Raw genomic sequence first — 26,905 nt, forward strand, 5'->3', positions numbered from 1 at the left:
CACTTCAGGAGGCCAAAGTGGGTGAATCACGAGGTCAGGGGTTCAAGACCAGCCTGCCCAAGATGGTGAAACCCCATCTCTACTAAGAATACAAAAAGTAGCGAGGCGTGGTGACCGGTGCCTGTAGTCCCAGCTACTAGGGAGGCTGAGGCAGGAGAGTCGCTTGAACCCGGGAGGCAGAGGTTGCAGTGAGCTGACATTGCGCCATAGCACTCCTGTCTGGGCAACAGAGTGAGACTCCATCTCGAAAAGAAAAAAGTCACTCTGGCTGCACCGTGAAGCCAGACTGGAAGGAATGCACTGTGGGCTGGGAGGCCACCACCAGAGACGATGGTGGCCTGATGGTGGGTGGGGTAGGGGTAGGAGGACAGAAGAGCGGAGATACGTAGAAACCGGAATCAATTGAGTTTTCAGAGTTAGCGCTAGAGGTGGACAAAGGACTGACCACAGATGACCTCAGGCCTTGAGTCTGAACCATGGATGAATTCATGTTGGCCTTTCTGAGGCCCAGACACGGGAACAATAGGTCTGTGGGAAGACAGTTTCAGTCTGGATAACATTCTGTGCCTCTGGCCTGAGTGTGGGCGAACAGCTTTATCATGCTTTCCCAGCTTCTTCCAGAATATTTACGGAGGCTGCAGAAGGAATGGTGTGCCTTGGACATGTCAGCGTGTGGGGCAAGGAGAGGTGAGATGTGTGCCAGGCCCCATGCCGGGGAGAGCCATGCCATCATGTCGTCCTGCCAGAAAAGGGACGCATCCAACCTCCCTTTTAGGGAAGGGGTCCCCATCCTGAAGTTAAATGGCTCAGCTGGGGATTGCCAGCCCTGTCAACCACTGTGGTTGTGGACGTCTTCCACCTCCTCTGCACTGGCGAGGGCCTGGCCTTCTGCCTCTTCCCTAGCCTCCTTCTCCGCTGAACTCTCTAGACCCTGGGCCAGAGGCAACAGTCAGAGCTTTTTTGGTGGTAGGCAGGCACAGTGCTATGTATGGTCATGTCCACGATCTCATTCAGTCTTCCCGAGGCCCTGTGAGGGTGGTACTGTCACGCCCATTTTAGAGATGAGGAAAGAGAGGCTCAGAGAAGTGAGGAGGCTTGTCCCAGTCACATAGCTATTCCCTGTGCCTCAAAGTGTTTTCACAAGAGCTCATCATTGTTACTTGTGGAGACTGGGGCGAGTGTGGCTGTGAGGATGAACGGCACACCATGGCGTGGAGGTCCAGTGCTGAAATGGGAAGGGAGGAGCTGTGGAACCAAAGGAAGGGACTGACCTATCCCTCTCTCCCAGTACGGCCTCCCAGCAGAAAGGCTAAGCCCTGTAGATGGATCCTCATGGCCCCTCACCCTAGGTCTGCAAAATATAAAGTCAGAAGAGACACCTTTCCCTGCTTTCACCTGCTCCTAGACCAGAAAGCAAAACCCGTGTCGAGTTTTGCTTTCTGGTCTAGGAGCAGGTGAGAGCAGGTGCAGCCTGGCTTCTCACTCCCAGCCCGGCAGATGAAGACACAATAGCCTTTCTGCAGGTCACCACCAGGCCTGGAGCCTGGGGCTTTAAAAGGTCTCCATGCATCCTCTGAGCCGCCAAAAACTGTCTGCCAAAGAAGGCAGGGGTAGAAACAGCTACATCCATAGCCTGTGCTCTGTCATCAGGCAAGCACAGTTGGGTACACGGGGTCCCAGGGGTAGTGACATTGACTTCAGGTCTCACTGAGGCCCGAGCTTGGCCACACCTCTCCCCACGCATTAGCTTAGTGGTTCCAATCCAACGAGGAGACAAATATCTTAGGTACTTCATAACAGGATTCAGATGGAACTAATTCTTTTTTCCTCCCTTATCACTTTGCACACATGAAATCTATTTTTAATTAGCTTTCAATATATCATCTAAAAAAAACCTACAGCCTGCTCCCACCCCCAAATTGTTCTTAGAGAAAGAAAGATTTGTCTTGTAAGTTTCTTAAGAAAATCTATATGTGCTCAATGCATTTAAATAACACTCATTAAAGGGAACTGCACACAAGCTTCTCTAGTCACAGATGAGAGACAATCCTTGACCTACTGCAAATCAAAAAGCATTTCCACGCCACCTTTATTTTTCAACTGGTTAAGTTTTAAATTAAAGTCCCAACGCCCTTTTTGGAAAGGCAGACTAATAGGGCCCCAACTGAAATTTTAGCTCAGTCGATCGGAAGATAATTACAAGAAACAAAATGTGAAATTTTAAATCAGGGCACTAATGAAGTCTAAAAATACCAGTGGCCCATCCCTCTGGCTGGCAAGACCTATTCTTCATGGAGGGGAATCTCCCCATAATTACTCAACCCTGGGAGAGGCCAGGTTGTCACGTCAAACAATAGCAGGGAAAATCGAGGGACTTTAATGAGCTAGATCTCAAGGCATTGCATGGTGGATCTTATTATAATGCTGGGCAAGGTTTCAAACAGAGAACAGGAGAAAAGGAAAGTTCTTTTTTTTCTAAAGTGGAGTTCTGACTTGTGTTGACGCCATCACGCAGAGCCTCCTGTTCCCGCCTGGAGCCAGCTGTCTGTCATTTAGGAGTGTGAAATCAATTGGGCTACAGAGATGTAAAATCCCTAGGGGCAAAATTAAAAGTGACCCAAATCGAAGCCCACGTGGTCCTGTCAGGAACATGACTCTCACATAGCAAGTTTCAAAGATTTAGTTCCAAAATTCGGGTTTCTTATTTAAAAAAAAATATGCAGCTGTTTGACATTAGATCTGACAGACAAATTATAGCTTCAGCAATAAAGGCTTTTAAGATTAGAAATGAAAAGAGAAATTATTATATATTAAAAAAACCCACCCAGGCTTGAGTTTGGAGGCCTTTGTATGTTCATGCATCACTGTCTTTCTTCCCCGAAAATATAAGGGGCTAAATCAGCTGATGAGGCTGTTTTTAAAGAAGCAGTTACATAGAATTTAGGAAAGAGCCAGTGTACTGGTAACCTCTGGAAATCAGGCTGACGGACAGGTCAGCTGTTATCACTGGCTAGAGCTGGTGGGTCTCGCTGGCTCACCAGAAGGCAGAGCTGTGGACACTTTCCCGCCCCAACCCTGGTGCTCACCTGGCCTTCAGTCTGCCCAGTGGGGCCCGGTAGAGGGAATCTTAGTAGGGCCCCTGTTTCTTGTCCCCTCCCATCCGTTGGCTCAGGACCACCACAGAGGATGGTTCACGCCCTCAGGCCCCCACACAGAGGTTACAGGAGCAGCTCTGCAGTGCTCATTGACCCAAGTAGACACAGAAGTCCTGCGGAGTCCTGTCCCCACAACCTGTGTCTTTCTGATCTCACGGGCTCAGGTCTGAGGACGTTTCACTGCCTGCACTCAGCAGCTTTGGTGGGGCAGATCCCAGCTTGGTGCTGAGCCTCACACCAGGGACTCCAGTCCTATCTCAGCTAGTTACCTCGTGGCACAAAAGAGCTCCTTTTCCTAGATGCATGCCTGGAACGTGGCAAGCCAGCAAGGTCTTGCGTTAGCCATAGGAGACCCCCAGAGGGGCTCCATGGGGAGGGAATATGCCGCCTGGTACTCTGGGCTTTGGCGTAGCCTTAGAAGCAGGATTCCCACTGCCCAGTGTGTCTGAGTTGTTGACTCATGACTGAACTGGGAGTAAATTTCTTTCTTTTTTTTTTTAAAGGGAGACAGAGCTTAACCAAAACAATTCAACCAAAAATCAGTTTAGTCATTTTTTTAAAAAAAGATCTTAAAGCAAGAGTTTCCCAGAATTTAGATGTAATTTTCTATAATTCTGTCATTTAAAACTAGTGCTGATTTCCAAAACAAAGGCAATGAGAGCTCAGTCAGATTGGGAATCAACCCAACAGAGATCCAGACATGAGCTTTATTGTTGGGATGCTTGACGAGGACTGCAAGTTGCTTGAAATGACAAAGGAAGAGACTTGGGAGAGCAGAGAAGGAGGGGCTCGTGGGGTTCCTTGCTCTGCTGAGGGGCAGGGACCTCCGAAATGCCATCTTGAGGGGTTTTATGTGGGAAGGCTAGGAAGCTATGCCCAGAGATGCATGCTTTCTAGGATGGTCTAGTCTCCTCTTTCAAAGGAGGTGTAGACACCCCATTGTGGCCGAATGCCCTCGGTGGACTCTCCTGCCCCTCCTGACTGACAGCTGCCTGTGCCTGGCAGTGGCCCAGCAGCCTTCCCCACTGCACCCAGCAGGAGCAGGGACTTGGTTTGTCTGGGGCGCTAAGGGCGAGGCCAACCTGCGCAGAGGAACCCAGCAAGCCTCATGTGTGTGCCCTGGTCCTCCTGTCCCGTTCGGCCTTCCAGCCTGGACTGATCCCTCACACAGACAGCAACAGCCCTAACCTAAGGCTGGGGTTGCAGCTAGGACCACGTCCGGCATGCATCCTTCCCAAGGCTTTGTTCTGAAGGATCTACCTTTGAGTTCCCTGGAATGAAACTCCCCTGAGGCTGGGGGAAGAGGGTTCACTGAAGGCTGAGGCTGGAGGTGCTCTTTCCTAAGGTCTCACAAAGCCACCCTTGGATCCTTGAAATGAAACATTCAAGTGGCTCAGGATGGTCCGGGAATGTCTCCTGGGCCTAACTAAATTGCCTTGGGCACTACTCTCATCTGATGGCACAACAGAGGGTGCTTTCCCCAGGAAGGACACAGTTCATACTCTGAATGTTCTCATGGGTGGAACATGGAGAAGGTCACCAAAGGGACTGTTGTGTGGAGCCCTAAGAGGAGTGGATGACCCTCACCCTTCTGCACCTTGGCCTGGCCTTGGGGGTTGGAGGTGAGAATGGCCAGGGCTTGGGCTGGAGGGGGACAGCTTTGGGCTTTGCAGGCTCTCCCTTCCTTCCTCTTCCCAGACTCCCTCTTCTTACCCAGGCGCATTTCCCCACCTTCCCTGTCCCACCCTCCACATGTTCCCCCTCCCTCCCCCAACTCAGGCCAGTTGTCTTGGGCAGGCGGAGGCTCCACTGCAGCCTCTGGGTTGGGGAGGCCAGTGGGGGAGCTGCCACGAAGCACACTCCTGTCTTGGTGGTGCAGTGACCGCGCAAGGAGGCGCAGACGCAGGCCTGTGGGAGGCACGTGGTGGCAGGACTTACCTCTGGGGTGCCCTGGGTCGGTGAACTCATACTTCCCCACGCCAATGGTCCGCAGCATCTGCAGCCCGTGGGCGGAGTCAGTTGTGGGGGGCCCATTGGTGGCAGGGGCACCGCTGGGGAGAGTGGCGGACGGCTGGGCCGGCGGCGGTGGAGGCAGCAGGGGCCCTGCCATGTGGCCGTTGCCCACAGCAGTGGGTCCTGGGCGGGCCACCTGCCCTACACCGGGCAGAGTGGACACGGCCAGGGGCTGAGGGCTGGCATACAGGGCCTGGGCAGGCATGTTCACCACCACGCTGCTCAGTGGCTGAGAGGGCGGCTGAGGGAGCGAGTAGTGGCCCGGCATCAGCGGGAGCTGGGGCCCCACGTGGGGAGGCAGTGAGGGGGTCACCCCAACGACCGGGGCCTGGACGTTCACAGCCGGGCTGAAGGTGGGAGGCTGGGCCACTCCATAGGAGTGTGCGATCAGGGTGGGCTGGTTCCCGGCGGCCACCGTGGTCACCCATGGCCCTGTGCCTGCAAGGGAGATGGAAGACACGTCATCTGCCGGTTACATATTCACTCAACAAACACTGACCACCCCAGGCCCTGCACTGGGTGCTGGGTCACAGAGGTGAATGAGACACCTGCATCCAGGAACTGACCGATTAAGAATCTGTGGTCATGTCAGCCCGGGATAAGTGTGCTAGGGTGTCTGTCAACGAACAGCCATCGGGGCTCAGAGGAGGAAGCAAGACCTGCCTGGGAGAGGTGAGAGGCAGCAGAGCAGACAGCAGGAAGCAGAGACTTTCAAAGAGACTTGGGTTCTGCTCTTAGCTCTGCCACTTAGTACTAAGAGCCTCGGCAAGTTTTTCTTTTCTTTTTTTTGACAGGGTCTCACTCTGTCTCCCAGGCTGGAGCACAGTGGTGCCATCTCAGCTCATTGCAACCTCTGCCTCCTGGGTTTAAGTGATTCTCCTGTCTCATCCTCCTGAGTAGCTGGGATTACAGGCGTAATGTCCATGTCCGCATGGTGTGCCACCATGCCTGGCTAACTTTTGTGTTTTTGGTAGAGATGGGCTTTCGCCATGGTGGCCAGGCTGGTCTCAAACTCCTGAGCTCAGGTGATCTGCCCGCCTCAGCTTCCCAAAGTGCTGAGATTACAGGCGTGAGCCACCGTGCCTGGCCTCAGCTAGTTCTTACTTCCTCCGAGCCTCATTCTTCTCATCTATTAAATGGAATCAGCAACACCTACTCAGGGACTACTGGGAAGAACTGAATGAGGAAGACGTATCTGGAAACAAAACCAGCAAAACTAGCAGAGCGTCCGGCACGTGGTGAATGCTCCATAACGCCGGGGCCTCTCCTCTCTTTCTGCAATCTCGCCACTGAGGCAAGGGAAGGGGGTGGTGGAGGCGGGGGTGTTTGTGTTTGCTGAGCCCTCAGGCGAGAGCACTAGAGCCCTGGGCCAGGCATGGTCCTCGCAGGAGGGGAGGGACCCGGGTGAGGGGCCTGTGGAAAGCCTGGTGGGCCTTGTGCTAATTAGGCAACCTGGGCATGGCCATCCCTGGGGGAAACAAGAGAACCCCACTTTAGTCCTTAAGAAAACTTTGGCAGAACCAGGTGAGGTCCAGACACAAAAGGCAAGGCCAGCCGTGCTGGGTGAGGTGACCTAAGGGGGCTTGTGAGGGAGGAACCAGGAGACACCATGACAGGGAAGGCCAGGGTGGGTCGCCTTTGACTGAATGAGCCTGGGTCCAGGTCTCCATGGCCCAAATGCTACCTTGGCTTTCATAGCTGCCCTGGGGTGGCAGTGTAGACTGAAGATGAGGAGACAGAGGAAGGAGAGGAGGGGACAGAGCGCCACTCAGCACCACAAGCCCCACAGGATGGAACGTGGGGCCGTGAGGTCTCTCTCAGAAAGAAAATGGCGCCAAGGTGGGGCAGGAGCCAAGATGGCGGGTCACTACCAGACCATGGTCCAAGGGAGCGCCACTGGCTGGTGGAGAAGCAAGGCTCAGAGTCACATGGACCACGGCGTGAGTCCTGGGTCTGCCCTGTCTCAGCCAAGGGACCTTGGGCCCAAGCCCTTCTGAGCCAGTTTCCTCATCATCAGCAGGCACCATCACTGCAGGCGCCGTGATGACGCACAGAATGGGACATGCAGTACCTGTGCAACAGCACATGATGATTCTGATAATGAGAGAGGATGGGGAGAACCGGAAGCCAGGAAACATGGGTGAAGTAATGGCAAGCTTCTAGAGTGGACTGCTAATGGGAACTGTCCCCAAGCCTGACGAGGGGAGGTGGCATCATTATGAGCCAGCCTGGGTGTCCTAAGCACAAAGCATGTCATCCCAAGCTCTGCTCTTTCCAGGATTACCCAGGGAGTCTGGAAAAAAGCATCAGACACTCAGAGCGTCATGGGTGGTACCCCAGGGGACTCTGTGGCAGAGGCACAGAGACACAGTGCCATGGAAGTGATTTACTTATGATGGAGTGAATGGCCCAAGGGCATGAGAGACCTAAAGGGAAGTGTCTATTACATGTGGCAACTCCCAGCATTTTAGTCCATGACTTGGATGATGATGTGGAAGACATGACCCGGTCTGCAGAGAACATAATTGGGAGGGCTAGGGTCAGCAACAGAAGCTGGTGTCTAGGAGATCCTAAGAGCAAACAGGGAAATACTGTTGAGGCCTTGCTCTTGGGTCCCCAAACCTAGCTGCTTAAGCCGGACTGTGAGGACATGAACAAGGGGAACCGTAGCTGCTAGGGCATCTTGGGTGCTGCTGAGGCAGCATGTGACGTGGCTGCTAGCGGAGCAGTGATGAGATGGGAGGTGTGGAAGGAAGCACCTGCTGGGTGGGCCACTCTGGGCTATTGTGTTGAGTTCTGGATATGGCACTTTAAGAGGGCTGCAGGGGGCAGAGCGAGTCCCTGGAAGGCAAAGGACCTGGATTCTGTGGGCTGTGGGGCATGGCTGGAATAGTTTGGGGTGTTTATCCTAAGACTTTGAGAGGGGGATGAAAGGGGTCCCCTGATACCTGTAGGGCTGTCCTATGGAGGCCCAAACTGAGGTGTTCTGTGTATCGTAAGGGGGAGCTCTGGGGCCAATGGGAGGGAAAAGACAGACCATTTGTTATGGTCGGAGCTGTCCAAAGAAGGGCTGGGATGTTGTCCGAGCTGGTGAATTCCCAGTCCCCAAGGGGAGAACACCCCCGCTGTCATACAACCATTGGCAAGAAAAAACCTTATGGGAAGGCATGACTCAAGAAATTTGTTATGAATCAGAGTGCCCAGGTTTGGGAATGATTATTCAAAAGAATCTGGAACCAATTCAAAGTCACCCTGATAATGTCATTCTCACTCTCGTTGCTCTCTGGAGTCCTTCCTTGAGTAGCAGAGAAAGAGGTAGGGGGACAGGTCCTGAACGAGGAATTACACAGTGTCTCGGCCCCTGAACCTGAGGCGGGGGCTTTTGCAGGCTCTGGGATGAAGACCTGCCGTACAGGAGCTGAGGTCCCCAGGAAGCTGCTAGCTCCTGCCAAGCCCTGGGCTCAGTCATTTCTGTCTGCTGACAAGGTACGTACCTGGATTGTCACTCTCCCTCATCTGTTTGGAGGGTGGCTCATCAGTGTCCCAGGGTGTGGACTGATTGATGGGCGTCTGCCCCCACCGGATGCTGGTCGCCAGTCCCTGGGACTGATTGTCTGCCTTGGAGATGCCGGGAGCCTGTGGGAAGCAGAAGAGGAGGTGAGCACAGCCTGGCCAGGGGCCAGCCTCCAGAACAAGACTCCCATTGTCTGAGCTTTGCCCACTGAGCACGGGGTCAGAGGCAGAGCCCCGGCCCTGCACCCGGTCTCTGGCGGGAATCGAAGGGCGTCCTGCCATGGTAGTAGCAGCTGGGGCCTCTGCAAAGCTCCTGCCTCCAGGAACGCCCAAGCCAATGCCTCCCTGGAACCCTCTGTGGCCACTGTCTCCACTTGCCCTATCACAACAGGCAGAGCGTTCTGAGCTACGAGACGGGATCCCCAGCCTTCGGACCAGCCACAAACCACAGCCACACCGATGCTACCAACTTATCAGGGCATGTGCTGAGCACTGACTGTGTACTCTGTGCCACCACTGGTTGGCTCTCGTACACAGGAGAGGACAGCTTTCCAAGGGGCCACCAGCTGGCTGCAGGTGAGGGACTTTACATATTTCTCATCCCGCCCCCGCACCAGCCTTTGAGGCCCAAATGTCCTATGGTGGAGGTGTGGGGAAGTAGGGAGCTAAGGCCTGTGCAGGGACAGCTCAGATACCGCTGCTGGGTGGGTGGTGGGACCCTCAGCACCTCTGTGCAGGAAGAAGACAGGCTTTCTACTCCATGAGCCCACTCTCTAGTTCAGATTTGTAGATGGATGAAAAAATAAACCTCAGGGTGAAATCAAACACCAGGACAGCCTTGGTCTCCCTGAGCCACAGCCTTATAATGGAATATTATATAGCTGTCAAAAATCATGTATACTAAGAATTCTTATTGTGATGACGAAATGCTTACACTATAATGTTTAATGAGAAAAACAGGCCACAAAATGACACACAAATGGCCTCCCTATGTAAACACCCCTGTGCCAAACAATATATATATATGAGAGAAATGACCAAAATCTTAACAGAGGTGTTATTCTTGGGTGAGGGGATTATGGGTAACTTATTTCATTGTCTATACTGTTCCATATTTGCCATTTTTTAACTCTCTAGAGCCATTATATACAATAAGGAAAAAAGAAATCCTGGAAACGTGGTGGGGAGGTTGGGATGGATACCTGGGACGTGCGGGGTGTGGGTATCAATAGAGGTGGCCCTGGGAAGAGTGACCACAGCTCCCAGGAGTACACCCAGAGCCCAACCAGGCCTGGGGCAAAGGGTGGCATGGGATGAGGGGTGGAAATGGTGGCCTGCCAGGCATAGTCACAGAAGGCCACAGGGACCTCCAGGGCAGCTGCAGGCCTCTCAAGTGAGGTCCATGGTCCTCATGGTAACTTCTGATGAAACCTGACCCAGGAACCCAGCTGGTGGGAGACAGAGCCTGCTGCTGAGAGCCCCTCTGACCAGAGTCGCTCTCCTGGGTTCTGTGCCAGGGACAGAGAGGGGGTGTTGGTGGGGAGGCCGGGCCACACTTGGGGCTTCAGCGTCTAGATAAGGGGCTGCTGGGAGGAGCGGAGCCATCCCTCATTAGGACCTGTGGGCCGCACTCAGCTAACTGCATCAGGCCACACTTTATCTCTGGCCTGCATTTCAGATGCTTTGCTTCTGTGGACAGAGCAAGAAACAATGAAAAAGGGGGCATCTCCTGAGAAAAGAACAATTCAAGGGACAAGCTTCCTTATCAGAGGGCCCTGCCCCATGTCTATCTGTGGGACAGGCAGGAGCTGGGAGGACAGGGGGTCGGGGACTTAGCCACACTCACTAATAGTCTTAGGGAACAACAGCATGGTTTTCCCAGAATTCTCCAAATAGACAGCTTTTAATGTGTGCCCCATCTGATCTAGCCACTCTGCAGCCTTTGCTGTATTTCCAGGCTCTCGGGTCCTGGTGGCTCAGAGGCAGGGAATTGGCTTTCCCGGAATCAGAGGCATCCGAGAGAGACAAAGCCTGTGCCAAGTCCCACGTGGGGCCCGGTTTTTGAGCAAAGTGTGAATGCTACGATCCCAGCCTCCTGACTCACACCCCCTTCACAAATAGCACAGAAACCCCTCTCCACCATGCGGGATCCTGGAGGCGTCCCAGGCAAGAGGCTGTTGAGGTTTTCTGCATCTTCTATCAGCCACCCTCCCAAGTCTCCCCTCCTGAATCACATTCTGGCCTGGCAACTTGACAGGGTAGGGAAGCTTCTGGAAACTTGCCCTGGAATAGCCACTGCCTCCAGGAGAGGAGGTTGGGGTCTCCTTGAGTTCGGGTCCCAGGTTCTGAGCGATAAAGCTTCAGGAGTTCCAATGGTCACCCTGAAATTGGTGGAGTTTGTGAACTTGAAAAATCTCATACTTCTCCCACACCAATGCTCAGGCCCTTGGCTTCAAAGCACTCCTGCCCCTCACTCAGTTTCTTCCGCAGACAAATGTGGGGCTGTAGGTCTTTGTCAGGCACTGCCTGAGGCGCTGGGGACAGGATGATCGAGATGGCCCTGCCCTCAAGTGGCTGCTGCGGCACAGCAGGATGACTCAAGACGGGAACAGCTTGAAGGAAAGAATCTGGGGTGTCCCGGGTGTGCAGAGGCGGGCCCAGATGCGCTGTGAGCAGGCGAAGTGGGCTACAACCGACCTGCTGTTTGGCTGTGTCATTCATGAATACTACAAGCAATTTCTCGTGTATAAGAAAGCAGCACTGTGGTGAGAACCAAAAGTCCTTTTTTTTTCTTTCGGAAAGATACAGAAGACTACCTATTTTCTACTGAGCACTCACATCTGAAGCTACAAGCAACCTGTAGTTCAGGAATTTTATTTGTTTTATTAAAATAATGCAATGACATTCCTTCCCTCACTTCCTTCAGAAAAAACCTGGACACAGGGTGTGCCCTTTGCTGAGGAGCCCAGGTCCCCGGGTGGGTTATGTGCAGAGCCGCTGGTGATGGGTGTCAGCACAGCTTGACCACAGCTCCCCGTCCTGTGATGAGTTCTAGGCCCTCAGTAAACCCACGTGGTCCCTAGGTTCTGGAGGCTTCTAGGGGACCATGTTCAGGTCCATGAGTCCAGCTCTGAACCCAGCTCCTGCTAATTCTTTCCTCCCATGGTTCAGAATCCCCTCGAGCCCAGGTCACCCCCATTTCCATGCCTCCCGGCCAGGGGGCTGCTGACACAAGAATGCCATGAAAACCAACCAGAAGAACTTAGCCCTGGCAGCAGGGAGGAACGCAGAGCTGAGCGAGCCTCACCTGTGCCCTCCCACTGCCATCGTCTGGGACACCAGTGAAGCTACCCAGACCTTTGGCCATTCCCCAGTGTTCCTGGCCATGTCTTCTGCTCTGGTGACATGACGGCATTTGGCAGAGAGAGGCCGAGCAGGAGAGCTTCTCCCTGCCTGGCCCCATGGAGTGGCCCTCTCTCTCCATCATCGGCCTGAGCAGGTTTCTCTTGGCTTTTTTTAAATGAGATGCTAATGGAATGCATCATTAACACAGCAGCTTTTTAAACCCTGAGCTCTTGTAAATTTTCAAAGGTCACAGTTTTACGGCAGCTGACAGCATCCTGCTTCTTTCAGCAACTGAAGAACACTGAGGACCCAGGGCCTTTATGGTTGAAGCTGTCTGTGAGGCACCCGCTGGTCATGGGGATTGGGGGGGCTCCACCCTGCACAGTCTCAGAGGACACTTGGGCTCCTTCCACCAGCCTGGGGGGAGCCAGCCAGGCATGGCCCACGGAGCTGCTCTGAGGGACCCGCTTCATTTAGGGAAAGGCATGTAGGGCCTCAGGTGGTGTGCCATGAATGATGCCCGGCAAAGGGCGAGGGGCTGACACTCACCCGGGGAGGCAGGAGCCGCAGATGCCCATGGAGTACCCTTTGCTCACCCAGACTCACCACGAGTCTGCGACACACAGCCCTGAGAGGCTTTTGCTAATTTGTCTGCCCAGAGGAAACCCCTTTTCTACTTTGCACAAAGGTGCCATATAGACTAGCAGTGTCCTTCGTGGCCAGGAAGGTTTGAGAGATGGCAGGGACTCCCCTGGGGCCCTCCCAGGCCTCGCTTGTCCTTACCTCTACTCTTTGTGCACCCAGTGATCACAGTACTGCCCCAGGGCCTGTTTTCTGCCCTGTCTTTGCAGGCAAAATTCCATGACTCCATGAGGGTAAGGTCTCTGAGCTAAGTGTTGGCCGATGGAAGAAGCATGAATCACTGTTGGTTCGAGAAATGAATGAGTGTATAGGGTCCATTCCAGGGAGAGCAAATGACGTGAGCAACAGAGCAGAGCAGTGAAACAGCACGCTTCTCTCACTGGGGAGCTGAGGCTTCCACATTATGGGGCCCTTGTGTGCTGGGACCCTCAACACCGTTGCCCTGGATGCTGCTGGAGGCTGCCTAGAGCCCTAGATGGCCCAACCCGCTAGCCAGCAGAACCCATCAGCCCCTCTGGATGCCTGGGTGTGATGAAGGCATGGACACCGAGGGGTGACTACTGCCTCTGTGGAGCTGGGGGGACCTGGGGGGGTCTTCTGGAGAAACAAGAACACAGCACCCTCCACTGTTTTCCTAAGGATGTCAGAAGAGAGTGAATCATTGAAGCCTTGAGAAAAAGCTTTCAGAAGAGATGGGCTGGGGCTGGGCCACAAAAACTAGGCAGGATTCAATCTGGCAGATGGATTGGGGCCCAAGTCACCACCAAAGGACCCCTTGGCAACCAGTGCCTTTCCCGCGGAGATACATCTGACAGAGACAGGCTTCAAAGTCCACTTCCGGGGTGCACACGGGCCTTTTCTGGAGGGATGATGATGCCAGCACCCATAGCCCTCTCCTGCCAAGGAGACTGTCTCCCAGACCCAAACGTGCAGGCCACAATGCTCCATACCACGAGGTGCAGACAGGGCTGGTGGGGCTGCCTTCTGCTCAGCATTGCTGAGTGCTCACTTTGGGCTGGAGGCACTGCTGTGTGCCAGGGATCTGTGCTGGGCAAGTTCCTGTCCTGGAGGGACTTACAACCAGCAGAATGGGACACCTGCACCAGGGAGCCATGGGGGTGATGCAGGCTTGGAGAGAGACCCCAAGAAACAGACCCATGATGTTGTGTTGTCTCATGCCCACCCTTGTTAATAGAAAGACTGGTGCTACCCTTAGAAGGTGCAGTAAAATCACAATGAAATGCAAAGGGGAGACTGGACCAGAGAACACAGGGAGAGAGGAAAAGCTGCAGAGTTGAAGACTGCAGACACGAAGGCCATGGGGCTCCTGGAACTGCTCCAGCTGAGCCTCCAGCAAAGCGCAGAGCTTCCAATTAGTCAAATTAAAAACATACACACACACACACACACGCACGCACGCACGCACACACACACTGCTGTGACTCTTTTGACAGAGTATGTCAGATGCGACACTATGCTAGTCCTGGGCCTATCTTTTAAGAGGCCTTGAAGCTTCTGCCTTGGGGTCTGAGACCTTCCAGATCATCAGTAAATCGGCTGAACATCACCAAGCATTACTGGTCAACGCCACGGGTCAGCAGAACTGTCCAGCCAAGCTCTCTCAGAAATCCTGTGCACAAATTTGGGAGATATTATAAAATGTGTTATCTACGGCCACTAAAAATGGAAAAAAGTTAAAAAAAAAAAAGGGAGGGATACACAGTCTACTGCATATCTTATTTTGTATATATTGCAAAATAGTAAAGGGCAACAAGTCATTTGTGCCTTACTCTTGACATACAAATGCACAGTGTTACATGCACCTTCCTGTTCTGTGGAGGATTGGGGGTGGCACAGATACAGCGGGACTCTAATTACATAAATGCTAAAACTAAAGTTAGTGCGGCATTTCCCCAACACAGCCCAGCTGGGTGGTGGGTGTGAAGTGGCCTTGGATGAAAACTTGAGGAGCCCCAGGGAGGACAATGCCAGGGGGCAGCCTGGAGCTCTCTGTGCCTGGAGCTTCATCTGCAGCCTTGTTTCCATCTCTGGACTCCCCACCACACCCGGCTCATTTGGGGAAGACAAGCTTTAGTGTGCCCATCCCACCTACCCGGCTCTGGGTTCTGAAGGCTTCTTCTGGTAAGAGATGCTTGTGTGGGCTCACCCTGTCTGCACCTCTGGCATATTTCTGATTGCCCCACACTTTCTGAGCTCCCTACATCAGAAAACTTGCTCTACCAGCTTCCCTTGCGGCTAAGGCATGGTATGTGACCTGTGGCTCAAACCCGCTTAGGTGAGACTACAGTGTGGAAAGCTGGGCGACGAGGAGGCCAGCACCCCTCCAAGTCCATGATCTGCAGAGGCTGGTAGCACAGGCCTTGAGATTTGGGAGCACATGGAGGGGAAGCTCTGGTGTCCTCAGACCAGCACTGGCAGTGAATGCTGTCATTTCCTTTTTCTTCTTACTCTGCAGGGTTGTCATGCCCAGGGCTCTTCTGAGAATAGCAAGAGCAACTTTGCACAGTGCTCCTAGCAGAAGTGCATATGGTGCAGGCACCTCTGAGCACCTGGCCCCAGCTTGCCCTGGGGGAATCGTATCACACCAGCTATGAGCTCCAGGAGGGAGCATCGCTGGGCAGGCCATTCCCTGCACAGTGGACATTTCACTTCCTTTCAGCTTCCCTCCTTCTGCAAAGCACTTGAGGTCTTCATGGTGCCAGGTCCACCTGTGAGGAATGATGGTATCCAGCTTCTGGCAAACATATTCAGACCAGGGTAGTGGGGACTGAGTGTGTGGGCCTCTTGCCCTACAAAAGTGAAGCCCCAGGAAGGTAGTTCTTACTTGAAGGGAACAATGTTACAATGGTAGAAACTCAGGCTTGGGGAGGAGATATTTTGGTGTCTGGGGTTTTTCAGATGACAGCTCACAGGTTCGTAGCTAAACTGTTAGGCTTTCTAGTGTTGGCAGGTTGTCACTGAGAGCATGATTCCAAGATCAAACAGGGAGAACTTCCGACCATCACAGGGATCTCCAGTGTGAGTACACAAAAGCAGCGTCTAGAAGAATCGTTAGGAATGGAAGTTTCTGGACCCCACCTCAGAGGCTCTCATTCAGCTGGTGTGGGGCGAAGGACCCAAAAAGGTGCCCCTTTAATAAACCTACAGGGGATGCTAGGCAGGCAGTCCATGGACCTTCCTCTGGGATCAATGAAAGTCTTCGCATTCAAGTTCTCGGGCCTGTTCCCCTAGCGTGGGGACCTAGGGGTTGACGCTGCTTATCAGGTCCTGATTGGGAGAGTTTTGGGTCTTGCTTATGTGGCTCATGGGAACCAGCTTCTTGGTGAGACACTTCTGAGCACTTGTATTCTGGGTTTCAGGGAGTCAGGAGGACATGTTGAGAGCCACCAGAGCTGCAAATCTGTGGCCTCCGGGAAGAACAAATGACATTTAAGGGTCCCTCATTTCTCATTTCCTGATTGCTACTGAACTACAAATGAGAAGATAATCGCAGTTAAATCTCTACGGGGGGGCCAGGGGAGGGTCTCCTGAGCCTCACCTGCCCTCATTAACGAGGCTGCCCTCTCTGGCCCCCTGGCCCCCAGGCCTGCGCCCTCGGCCTCCCCTTCAGAGCCCTGCCATAATGCGCTCTGGTGCCTGATGAAATTTCTAATAATACTAACCAATGATGTGTTAAATTGAGACACTTCTGGCTCGCATGCCGGAAACTGTATGATGGTTTAAAGGACCAGTGCTTACCTTTCTCTATCAATTTGCTGCTAAATTACTGCTTTCGGAGCAACTTACAGAAAAGTAATTCTTTATTTAAATTTTAATTTCAATCTTGTCATTTAAAATATATATTCAGATTCCAATCATATTACAGAATATGATGATGTCTTTGAAGGGTAAACGATCCTGCTGAGAGCCCGGTGGGGGCAGAGGACATGATGGGGCAGGTGGTAGGAGGGGCTGAGTAGCCAGTGAGTAGCCAGGGGACAGGCTTGGCGAGGGCAGCCACCCCGTCTGGGCCCTAGGCCTGGCCCTGTCCTTGCCCTGTGATCCTGGGCTTAATGCCCAGCCCCGAGGGTCACTATAAATACTTAAAGTGGAAACAACCAACCACTTCTTGGCCTCTTCCTCACTGGGTCACTGTGAGGGCCCCAGGCCATAAACAGATGCCTGGCACAGATTAAGTGGGCTCCCCTGGCCAGCTACTGTCCTAACAGCCTCCTCCACTGCAGGTGCTGGCACATGCTGATTTCCTTCCACGAGGAATTCTGTGTTCTTACCTCCATTTCACAGATGAGAGTAATAAGGCCCAGAGAAGTCTGAAAGTACTCAGGGCAGCCAGGCGTGGTGGCTTATGCCTATAATTCCAGCACTCTGGGAGGCCAAGGCAGGTGGATCACTGGCGGTCAGGAATTTGAGACCAGCCTGGCCAACATGGTGAAACCCTGTCGCTACTAAAAATACAAAAAAAAAAATCTGCTGGGCGTGGTGGTGGGCATCTGTAGTCGTAGCTACTTGGGAGACTGAGGCAGGAGAATCACTTGAAGCCGGGAGATGGAGGTTGCAGTGAGCCAAGAAAGCACCACTGCCCTGCAGCCTGGTGACAAAGTGAGACTCCATTTCAAAACAAAAACTGAAACCTGAGGGCATGGTGAGTCCGGGACTCTAACCCAGGTCTGCTATTTTATTCCAAGAACTTCAGACGTGCTCTGGGATGGCTGGAATGTTCCCAGGCTATCTCTCCCCAGTCTCCCTGCTGTGGCCGGTAGCCCCATAATAAATAGACTCAGCCATATCAAGGCTGTGCCCATGCCATCCTGTCAGGGTAATACCAAAGCCCCCCGAGTGGCCTGCAAGCGCACCAGCCATGGCCTCCCCTTCCCACACTGTGTCCAGCTTGACGGGGCCTCCTGCGCCGAGCCTGCCAGCACACTGGGGCTCTCTGTCATCTCCTTGGCTTCCATTCCTAGGGCTGCCCACCTTGGCACTTCAGTGAAACCACCCCCTTTAAATGAACAATCACTTCCTCCTGCCAAACACGGGAACATTCCATGGCCTCTTTCTCTGATCGATGGCTTCCTCCTTTTTCCTTCTGGAAACTCCCCGTTTCTGTAATAATGCTTTCACTGATTCTTCACCTAACCCCATTCCCAGCGCTCCCTCCTGGGGCTGTTAGCTGGTATCTCCTCTCATCGGATCTCAAGCATGGACCTGCTCCAGAGCTCGTGTCAGGCCTCTCTCTCTCCCTCTCTCAGGATTGCTGGGGCCCTGTCTGTCTTCTTTCTTAATGATTGTTCTGATGTGAAGCACCTGCGTGGTAGCCCATGCCTTTGATAGAACCCAGCTTTCTATAGTATCCTGGAAGTCTGTTTGCTTTTCCCTTTTCCAACATCAAAGTCTACACCTTGGAGACTCTTTTGCTGAAAGTGCAGCACAGATGGCCTCCCCTGCAAACGTCAACAGATGGGGCTGGTTTTTGCACTGCGCTCTGGAACGTGCCCTGGCCGGGGCCCCCAGCCCCTTCCTCCAAGCCCTCCTCCAGGTGGATGGGCCTTGTGGACAAAGGAGATGATAAATCTGGCAGAACCTTACAGCTCAAAGCTTTCAACTTTCCTCTAACAACTTTCAACCGAAAACTTCTTAGTCCCATTTCCAAGTAACTTTTCATCCATTACAAAACCCACAAAAATTTCAAAGGGGCTTTGAAATAAGATCACCTAGGAAAAAAAAAAAAGCCCATCACAAACCGAAGTCTTTGAAAGGAAAGAGGCCCTTTCCTGTGCTTCAGCTCCCCTCTGATAACAGTTTCCCTTTCATTCTGCTGAAAGGTGCAGGGCAGGCCTGGCCCTCAGCAGATGCCTGTGATGTGCTGGAGCCAGTGGCCCAGACGGACAGATGGGAACGCGGAGGAGCGCTAGGGGCACCCCTCGCAGAGCCGGGCCGGGCCTTTCATCCCCCTTCAATTAGCCTGCTCCGCTCCCCCAACAGCCGCGTTCCTTGTAGCGGCCCGTCCTGCGCAGAGACCCCGCCGCCCTGCCTGTTCCTGGTCGCCGCGGCATCGGTGACAAGGCAGCGCCCTCCTGAGCACGGCGACCCTCTCCATTCGTGTCGCCATAGTGGGCGGGGAGGTGGGCCCGGCGGGGGCAGCCCTTGCTCTGGCCTTTGATAGGACATTTTCCAACTGCCGGCCCTGCGGGCAGTGACTCCGGGCCCGCCCGCCGCCCTCCCCAGGGTCAGCTGCAAACTAGCAGAGGCGAATCACACAACGCCCACTTCCGGGAGCCTTTGTTAGTTTCAGATTTGAAATCCGTAGTGAAGCTGGTGAGGAAAAGTCCCCTGTGCAGGACTATGGGTGGGTGTGGGGCTACAGGTGGGCTCCCTGACTGAACCATTTGTGGATGGGGCCTGAGACTAGAGCCTGAACACCCAACATCATTATTATTACTATTACTATTTTTGATCCAGGGTCTCGGTCTGTCATCCAGGCTGAAGTACGGTGGCGCCATCACAGCTGAGTGCAGCCTCTAACTCCTGGGCTCGAGTGATCCTCCCACCTTGGCCTACCAAAGCACTGGGATTGCAGGTGTGAGCCACCATGCCTGGCCTCAGCATTAACTGTGAGCCCAGCAACTTGGGCCCGCGTGGAGATGGCTCCCAATGACCCCAGGGGAAGCAGCAGGCAGGGGCTGCCCTGGCCCCTCTGCCCCCCAAGGCCTTCCCAGCACCTCTCTGGAGGGCATTCTAGGATGAACTAAGCCCTCCTGTGTGCAGGAACCCCCAGAGCCAGAAAAAACCCCAAGACCGAGTCCCCATTCACTGTCTGCGACTCCTTTTGTGGCCTTCCTCAACCGCGGCTTACCACGCTGTTAAGACGCCTGGGCTCCTCTTTTCTAGGCGGGGGCGGAGCAGTCCTCATTTTTTATTTTTTAATTGCAAACAAAGACTCACTGGGAAAAGGGAACAGCTCCAAGTTCTAAACCCTCTGCCGTGTGACTTGCAGCACTGACTCCCAGAGCACGGAGTCGATGGAGAGCTTGACTCTTGATGCCAAACAACACAGTGCTGACATGACATCCTCAGTGACCTCATTAGAGGCCTAACAAGAGAGGGGACGGAGGCAGAGTCACGCCGAGGGGCAGCGAGACAAAGACAAACAGGACAGCACACACAGCCTTGGAGGCGGCTCCTCAGACACACGGCGCTGCCGAAGGAGCTACAACAGTTTTATCATGGGGACTTGCAGCCTCGGGGACTTCCAGCCTCAGGGATTTCAAGCCTCACTGAAGCAAGTCAGCCCTGAGTGCGGGTCTCAGGATGGTAGCCTAGATTCTGATGCAGTGTGGGGCTCAGAGCTGGGCAGAAATGACCGCTCTACAGTGGAATGTTCCAGAAGACTCAGCGAGGGCCTCAGTGCGCCTTCTTCCAGCTCTTGGGCACTGGCTGCTTTGTGCCTGCTCGGGCTGTCTGTAAGGAGAGCCACGTGTGGCCGGGCCAGGTCCTGAGGGAGAGGCATTCTCTCTGGCCCCACCTGGGTTCAGAATTGAGGTGGTTTAAGCAATGTTTGAAAGAACTGGCATTCAGCAGCAGCTCAGCTCTTCAGGCTTCAGGAGGCACTTGGGGACAGCCAGATGCCATCCAAGCTCACTGGAGGCCCAAGGCAAGAGGCACAGCAGAGAGATCCTTAGGCAGGTGGAAGGGGCAGGAGAGACAGAATCAGCCCTCTTGGGGCAGGTAGACAGATACTTCCCTTCCTCAGGAGGGGTGCAGGGGAGGAGCAGGGTGGGAGTGAGCACTTCTCATGGGGGGCTGTGGGTAACCAGGGCAGCTTGAGGCTCTGGTCTTCTCTGCAAGAGGCTGGGTAGCCACAGTGCCAACTCCTGAGGAGACTGGGCCCGGCCTGCCCTTGGAGATGGGATCCCAGACAAATGCCCTCCACTGATGTCCCCTCCTCTCAGTAGGAACCCAGCTGTCTAGGCCGAGGTTTCCTCTCTTCACCTCCGACAGACGGCTTCCGTCTGCATGTGCAGTGTGGGTCGGGCTACCACAGCTCCGCCCGCTCATCGCTGGGGCCCAATGCCTGCAGGGGAGCCAGCCAGCCAGCCCGCCCCCCTCCCACCCCACACTTACTGAGAGGCGATCCTGTTCTGGAGACACAGCTCTCAATAGCCTCTGGCCTAGGGGAATGCACAGGCTAGTGGGAGAGTCAGGATCACAATTACAACAGCTGATATCTCTGGAAACTTGAGATGGTCCAGCTGACAGCCCCTCCAGACCTGGGAGTCCTCTGAGGCCAAGATCTAAGTGCCCAGCTCTGCTCCTCACTGCATTAGTCAGCTCAGGCTGCCATAACAGAATATCACTGGATGGCTTAAGCCAGGGGTCCCCAACCCCTGGGCCACAGACCAGTACCAGCCTGTGGTCTGTTAGGAAGCAGGCCGCACAGCAGGAGGTGAGTGATGGGCGAGTGAGCGAAGCTTCATCTGTGTTTCCAACTGCTCCCCATCGCTCGCGTTACTGCCTGAGCTCTACCTCCTGTCAGAGCAGTGGCGGCATTAGATTCCCATAGGAGTACAAACCCTGCTATGAACTGTGCATGCGAGGGATCTAGGTTGTGTCTTCCTTAGGAGAATCTAATGCCTGATGATCGGAGGTAGAACAATTTTACCTGGAAACTGCCCCCCCCACACTGCCCTACCCCTGTGTGTGGAAAAATTTTCTTCCATGAAACCCATCCCTGGTGCCAAAAAGGGTGGGGACCACTGGCTTAACAGAAATGCATTCCTCATAGTCCAAGAGGCTGGCAAGATCAGGGTGCCAGCATGGGCAGGTTCTGGGGAGGGTTCTCTTCCTGGCTTGCCGACTGCTGCCTTCTTGCTGTGTCCTCACCGGTGAGCTCCGACGTCTCTTCTTCATCTTACAAGAGTACTAACCCCATCAGGAGGCCCCCCTACAATCTCATCAAAACCTAATTATCTCCCAAAGGCCCATCTCCAAACACCATCACAATGGGGTTAGCGCTTCAACCTGAGAATTTTGCTGGGGGCACAATTCAGTCCATAAGATCCAAGCAGCGTGCACAAAGCAGGTGTTCAGAAATACTGGCTGAATCAAGTGGAGATTGATCCCCCTGTGGTTTCTCTGGCTCCACCCTGCCCCCTAGACCCCAGGGAGTGTTGAATGGAGACAGACACCCACAGACCTGACTAGCGTGCTGGTGGGTCCTCCCGCCAGCCTAAACTCTGATTTTCTGATGGTTTGCTTTTTCTCTCACGACATAATCTCCGTGATCTCTAGTCTTTCCCAAATGCTGTTGAGAGGCTTGTTGTATTTATCTCCGGAGAATCCACCGTGCCCCTGTGCAATTTTCCATTGTCATGGTTCATTTTAATTTCCTCTAAGGCTGTTGGCCACTCTCGTGTTCAGAAATAGCTTGTTCCACTTAATAAAAGCATTTAAATATGCAGACACGAGAAGTTTCCTTTGCTTGCTCCTAAACATCACTGTAAGTGGAATGAGTTATACCCCTTGTGTCCTGCTGTAGGGCTGAGCGCAGACCATGTGACTTCTCAGGAAGGAGAAACTCTGGATCAAAGGCTCAAGGGCAGGAGCAGAATCCAAGAACTTCTGGTGAAAACCCAGCCAACCTGGATGATCACAGCTCACATTTCCCAGCTGACAGCACCATGGCTCTCCTGGAGTTGCCTCCCTTCTTCATAATGATCAGAGCTGTGGCCAGCAGTCAGGAGGTCTGGATTTGGGGACTGCCCCACTCCTAACTGGCCTTGTGACCTTGCACAAGTCATTTCACCTCTCTAAGCCCCGCTTCTCTCTTTCGTCTATAAAGCAGGCAGCATAGTCCCTCCTTTGAAAGGCTGATTGCAACAAGCTGTGGGAAGCTTCCACTTTCAGGACCTAGCAAAGTACCTGGGACAAGGCAGGGGCCAGCAAATGGCAGCTACTATTACTTTTAGAGGACCCAAGAATGCAGGAATATGAAGTAGCCTTCTATAAGAAGGATGCTGTGCCAAAGGCACAGTCTTTCTTCCAGTTTTCTCTGGGTTGCTGCAGACTCCCCCACAGGCTATGGATTATCAAGAAACAGCAAAGGACTGGAAAGCAGGCTGGATCCTGATTCAAAAACCACATCTATGGGAAGTGGAGCTGTTGGCTCTGAGACCAACGCATTATGACCTCTGGTGGCAGCTGGTATGAATTGCAGGTCAAGTAACAGCTGAGCGCAGCTCATAGATACAGACAGTGAGGGGTAATGTCACAGGGCATCTTTCTTTGGCTAAATAATGACAATGAAGACGCAAGAGTCCAGGTAATTGGTGGAAACCAGCATGGGGTTGGGAAGGGGGTAGTGGAGATTTAAAACCCCTGATAAGAAGGCAGCTGAAGCCCTGTTTTAATGGCTCAGGAAGCCAGTTCCTATCTGGTACCTGGTCCTTCTGGGACCCTGAAGCCTCCTGTCCCACAGAGGAACCCTAAGCTTATATCTGGGGTTAGGTGGGGCAGGCAGAGGAGTTCAGGTCAAATATTCTGAGTCATAATTGCCCTAGAAATGAAGAGTCCACGTAGTAATTGCTAGACTTCCAGTCATGTGCAGCTCATGTGGAATACCAGCGGCCCCTGTGAGAAGCTTGGGGATCACCTCTAGGGGCCATTCTCCCTGGAGACACATCTACAAATACCTCCAAGTGAGCCCAGCCAGCCACTCATCTTCATCTGGAGTTAGCACTGGCACCAAAATTCTCTCACATTGGTTACTCATGGGGAATTAGTTCATGGATTTGCTTGAGGTCACATTTAAGTCAGTTGCAGAAATGGGGGACCCTCCAAACCCAGACCTTGGTCACAGCCAGCTGGCAGCTCTCTCCTTCGGTGTCTGCCTCCTTCTGAATACAAGACTCCAACCACTTACACAGCCCATGGTGTACAACCCCACCCCCGGAATGACATTCACATTCACACATGCACACACAATCGCACAGGTGCACAAGTGTGCACACATGCACTCGCTTACTTACATAACTGAGCCCACACACATGCATTCCACACAAATCCACACAGCCTCACATTCACACATGCACACACAATCGCACAGGTGCACAAGTGTGCACACATGCACTCGCTTACTTACATAACTGAGCCCACACACATGCATTCCACACAAATCCACACAGCCTCAGCCTGCTCGGGCTGCGGGGAGACTCCGGCCCCCACAGGGCAGGAGTAGCTGGCAGACACGCCCTGCTGGCCCCACAGAATCTTTTCTTTTCCGATGGCTCCAGAACACAGAGTCCCCCATGGCCACTTCGAGCTTTTCTCCCAGATACTTTTTCCTAAATCAGCTTCCAATCTGACTCATTTCAGTTTTAAAACAAGAAAACATCAACAAACATGCCGGGGGGAAACAGATGGTAACAATTACAGGAGGGAGAAAACAGCCCGCTCCCTCCACAAGGGGCAGGCAAACATATTGTTCCCCCAGACAGCGGACTGTCCTCCTGCCACTAATGTGTAAACCTGGGTGCAGGACTCCCAGGGCTCCTCGCCACTGCAGGGGACAGGCCATTACTGTAGGGTCTGAGAGTGATGCCAGGCACCACGAGGTGGGTCCACTGGAACCTGGGACCTGCCAGGCCTCCAGGGTGGGGAGGGAAAGATGTTCTAGCACATCCCAGGCGCTACATCACGTGAGATGTGCCCTGTCCAAGACTGGAGATCAGGGTGGGACGGCTTCCTGCCTGGCATGCTGGGTCCACCTGTGACCAGCTCTCATCACCTCCTTACGCCACTCTGCAGAAGCCTGTCTCACCCAGGACTGTGAGCTCCTGAGGGCAGGACGAGGTTTCTCACCCAGGGTGGTGTGTAGGAGTAGGACTCTGGAGCCCGGCTGCCTGCTTCAAATCCATGTTCTGCCACTCTCAAGTAAGGAAAGCCAAGCAAGCTCATGGACCACTCCACGCCCTCCTTTTCTCTCCCCTAAAACAGAGATAATTCAAGTACCTTCACCATTGAACTGTGAACTAATATGTGCAAAGGACTTAGAACCATGCCTAGAACACACGGGTGCCATGTGAGGAATCTCCTGATGTTATTACCTAAGGCCTCCCAGTGGAGGAATGGGGTGCGGGTCTTATGCTGGGCCATGAAGGAAAGACTGGGCATCCCAGGCAGGGGAAGCCCCGTACTGACTTCAGGGCTCAGAGGAGTTGCCCTGCTGTTGGTTCCAGGAAAGATGACCAGGGTCCAGGGTCTCGAGCAGGAGTTTTCCATGCTCCATTCCTCTGGGGACCCACTGTTCACATTTGTCCATCCTTTGTGATTAGGCAGGACAAGGGCTCTGCTCTTCAGCAGATCATATGGGTGGAGTCAGGTAAGAAAACAGGTTCAACCCAGAGAGATCACATGCTGTGATGTGAGTGGCCTTGTGAGTCCAGGAAAACTGCCTGGAGGAGGGGTCTGAGTCCTGACTTCAGGATGAGGGGTGTGGGTATGAACAGAGGGGACAATGCATTGTGCTGGGCATGGGGAGTGTGATGTCTTTGATGGGCATCTAACGTGAGGGGTTGGAGTTCCTGGTCTTTCATTACTTGAGTGCCCCAGGCAAGGATTTAATGTCTCTGAGCCTCAGTTTCCCCATCCACACAGTGAGAATCACAGCCCCCTGTGTCCCAGGCCTGATGAGGGGGTGTAGGAAGGATGTGCATTGCAGGTGCCCAGCTGGCTCCCAGCACGTCCCGGCGGTGTCAACACAGGGGCCACTGTGCACCTACCTTTTGGACCAGACTCTCTCTCATGTGTCCTGTTCTTACATATACTGCACCCAAACTGTCATGCAGCCAGGCAGTCCCCAGCATACCAGTGACCACAGTGTCCTCACCTTCACGCTCCAGGGATAGGCGGTAGCTGCCCCTATTCTGACGCCTGGATACGGCGAGCTGCATTTGACCACCTCAGGGAAGAGGGTATGCCGGAAGCCCCTGGTGCCCCCTCTAGGGCCTGTCACATGCCAGTGCACACAGCAGCTTGTCTGGGCACTCCAAGGTGGAGAGGCGCAGCTTTCTGCTGCACTTAATTTTGGCAGAGCCTTCTCTTCATCTTGAAATATACTGATGCCCTCCCTTACTCTCCCGGGGCCTCGGCATCTCTGCATGCTGTCCAGTCTGCATTTTCCTGGCTGGGGGGATTCTGTCCCTTTAGTACCAGGGCTTAGCACCAGGGCTTAAGCATGCTCCTCTCCTCCCCGCTCCTCCTATCCTCCTCCTCCTCCTCCTCCTCATCTCCTCCCCATCTCCCCTCCTGCTCATCTTCCCTCCTCCACATCCCCCCTCCTCCTCCCTATCTTTTCCTCCTCCTTCTCCTCATCTCCTCCTCATTCCCCACCTCCTGTCTTCCTCCTCATTTCTTCCCTCTCCTCCTCATCTCCTCCCCATCTCCCCTCCTACTCATCTCCTTCTCCCTCCCCTCCCCTCCTCTGTATCCACTCATCCTCTTCCCTATCTCCTCCTCTGCCCCATCTCCCCTCCTCCTCATGTCCTGCTCCTCTTTATTTCCTCCTCCTCATCTTCTCCTCCCCCACCTCCCTCCTCCTCCTCCCCTCCTCCCCCACTCCCCCTCCTCCTCATCTCCTCCTCCTCCACCTCCCCTCCTCATCTCCTCCTCCACCTCCCCCACCTCCCTCCTCCTCCTCCCCTCCTCCCCTACCTCCTCCTCATCTCCTCCTCCCCCACCTCCCCTCCTCATCTCCTCCTCCTCCTCCTCAGCTCTTCTCTTCCTCCTTGTCTTTTCCTCCCTTACCTCTCCTCACCCTCGTCTCTTCCTTTTTCCTTCCTGGGTGCGCCAGACACTATGGTTACTACTGCTTCAGCCGCTGCCACAGACATTGCCAAACGTGCTCAGGAGGGCAGGGACTCTAGAGGCCTGAGCTCACCCGGACAAGAGGCTTCTCCCTGCTGGGCCTCACGTGTGAATCAATTCGGCAGCTGGAAGTCAGCAGCAGGTCTTAGACTGGCTGGGCTTCCCTAGTGTCTCCCCTGGGAGGTGTGGCTCACGTGGGCTTCGGGTGGACCTGGGACTTTGCGGTAGAGTTCCTCAGCTGCTGCCGCTGCTGGGTAAGAACTGGGCCCAATAGACTGGATGCTTCCCAAGACCAACCCTCTTCACAGGCAAATGCTTCCCTGCCAGGGGACCGGGGCTTGGAGCACTGCAGTCCCCCG

General features: G+C 53.8%; 1 protein-coding gene and 1 long non-coding RNA gene across 7 annotated transcripts in view; one reads left to right on the top strand and one right to left on the bottom strand.

The window, feature by feature from the left end:
- KLHL29 (kelch like family member 29) overlaps positions 1-26,905 on the bottom strand; it is a 316,146-nt gene that overhangs the window by 59,411 nt on the left and 229,830 nt on the right. For all 6 annotated transcript variants that reach the window (XM_078349878.1, XM_035273092.3, XM_078349879.1 and 3 more), the window contains 2 exons: positions 8,663-8,804; positions 5,094-5,606 (listed from right to left, as the gene is read on the bottom strand). In XM_078349878.1, the coding sequence (XP_078206004.1) occupies positions 5,094-5,606; positions 8,663-8,804 (655 nt within the window). The remainder of the gene's footprint in view (positions 1-5,093; positions 5,607-8,662; positions 8,805-26,905) is intronic.
- Positions 18,671-22,145, top strand: LOC144579348 (uncharacterized). The gene is made up of 2 exons (XR_013526760.1): positions 18,671-19,001; positions 19,146-22,145. It is a non-coding gene; the product is annotated as an uncharacterized LOC144579348 (long non-coding RNA).

Source organism: Callithrix jacchus, chromosome 14, assembly GCF_049354715.1.
Source record: "Callithrix jacchus isolate 240 chromosome 14, calJac240_pri, whole genome shotgun sequence".
NCBI classification, from domain to species: domain Eukaryota; kingdom Metazoa; phylum Chordata; class Mammalia; order Primates; family Cebidae; genus Callithrix; species Callithrix jacchus.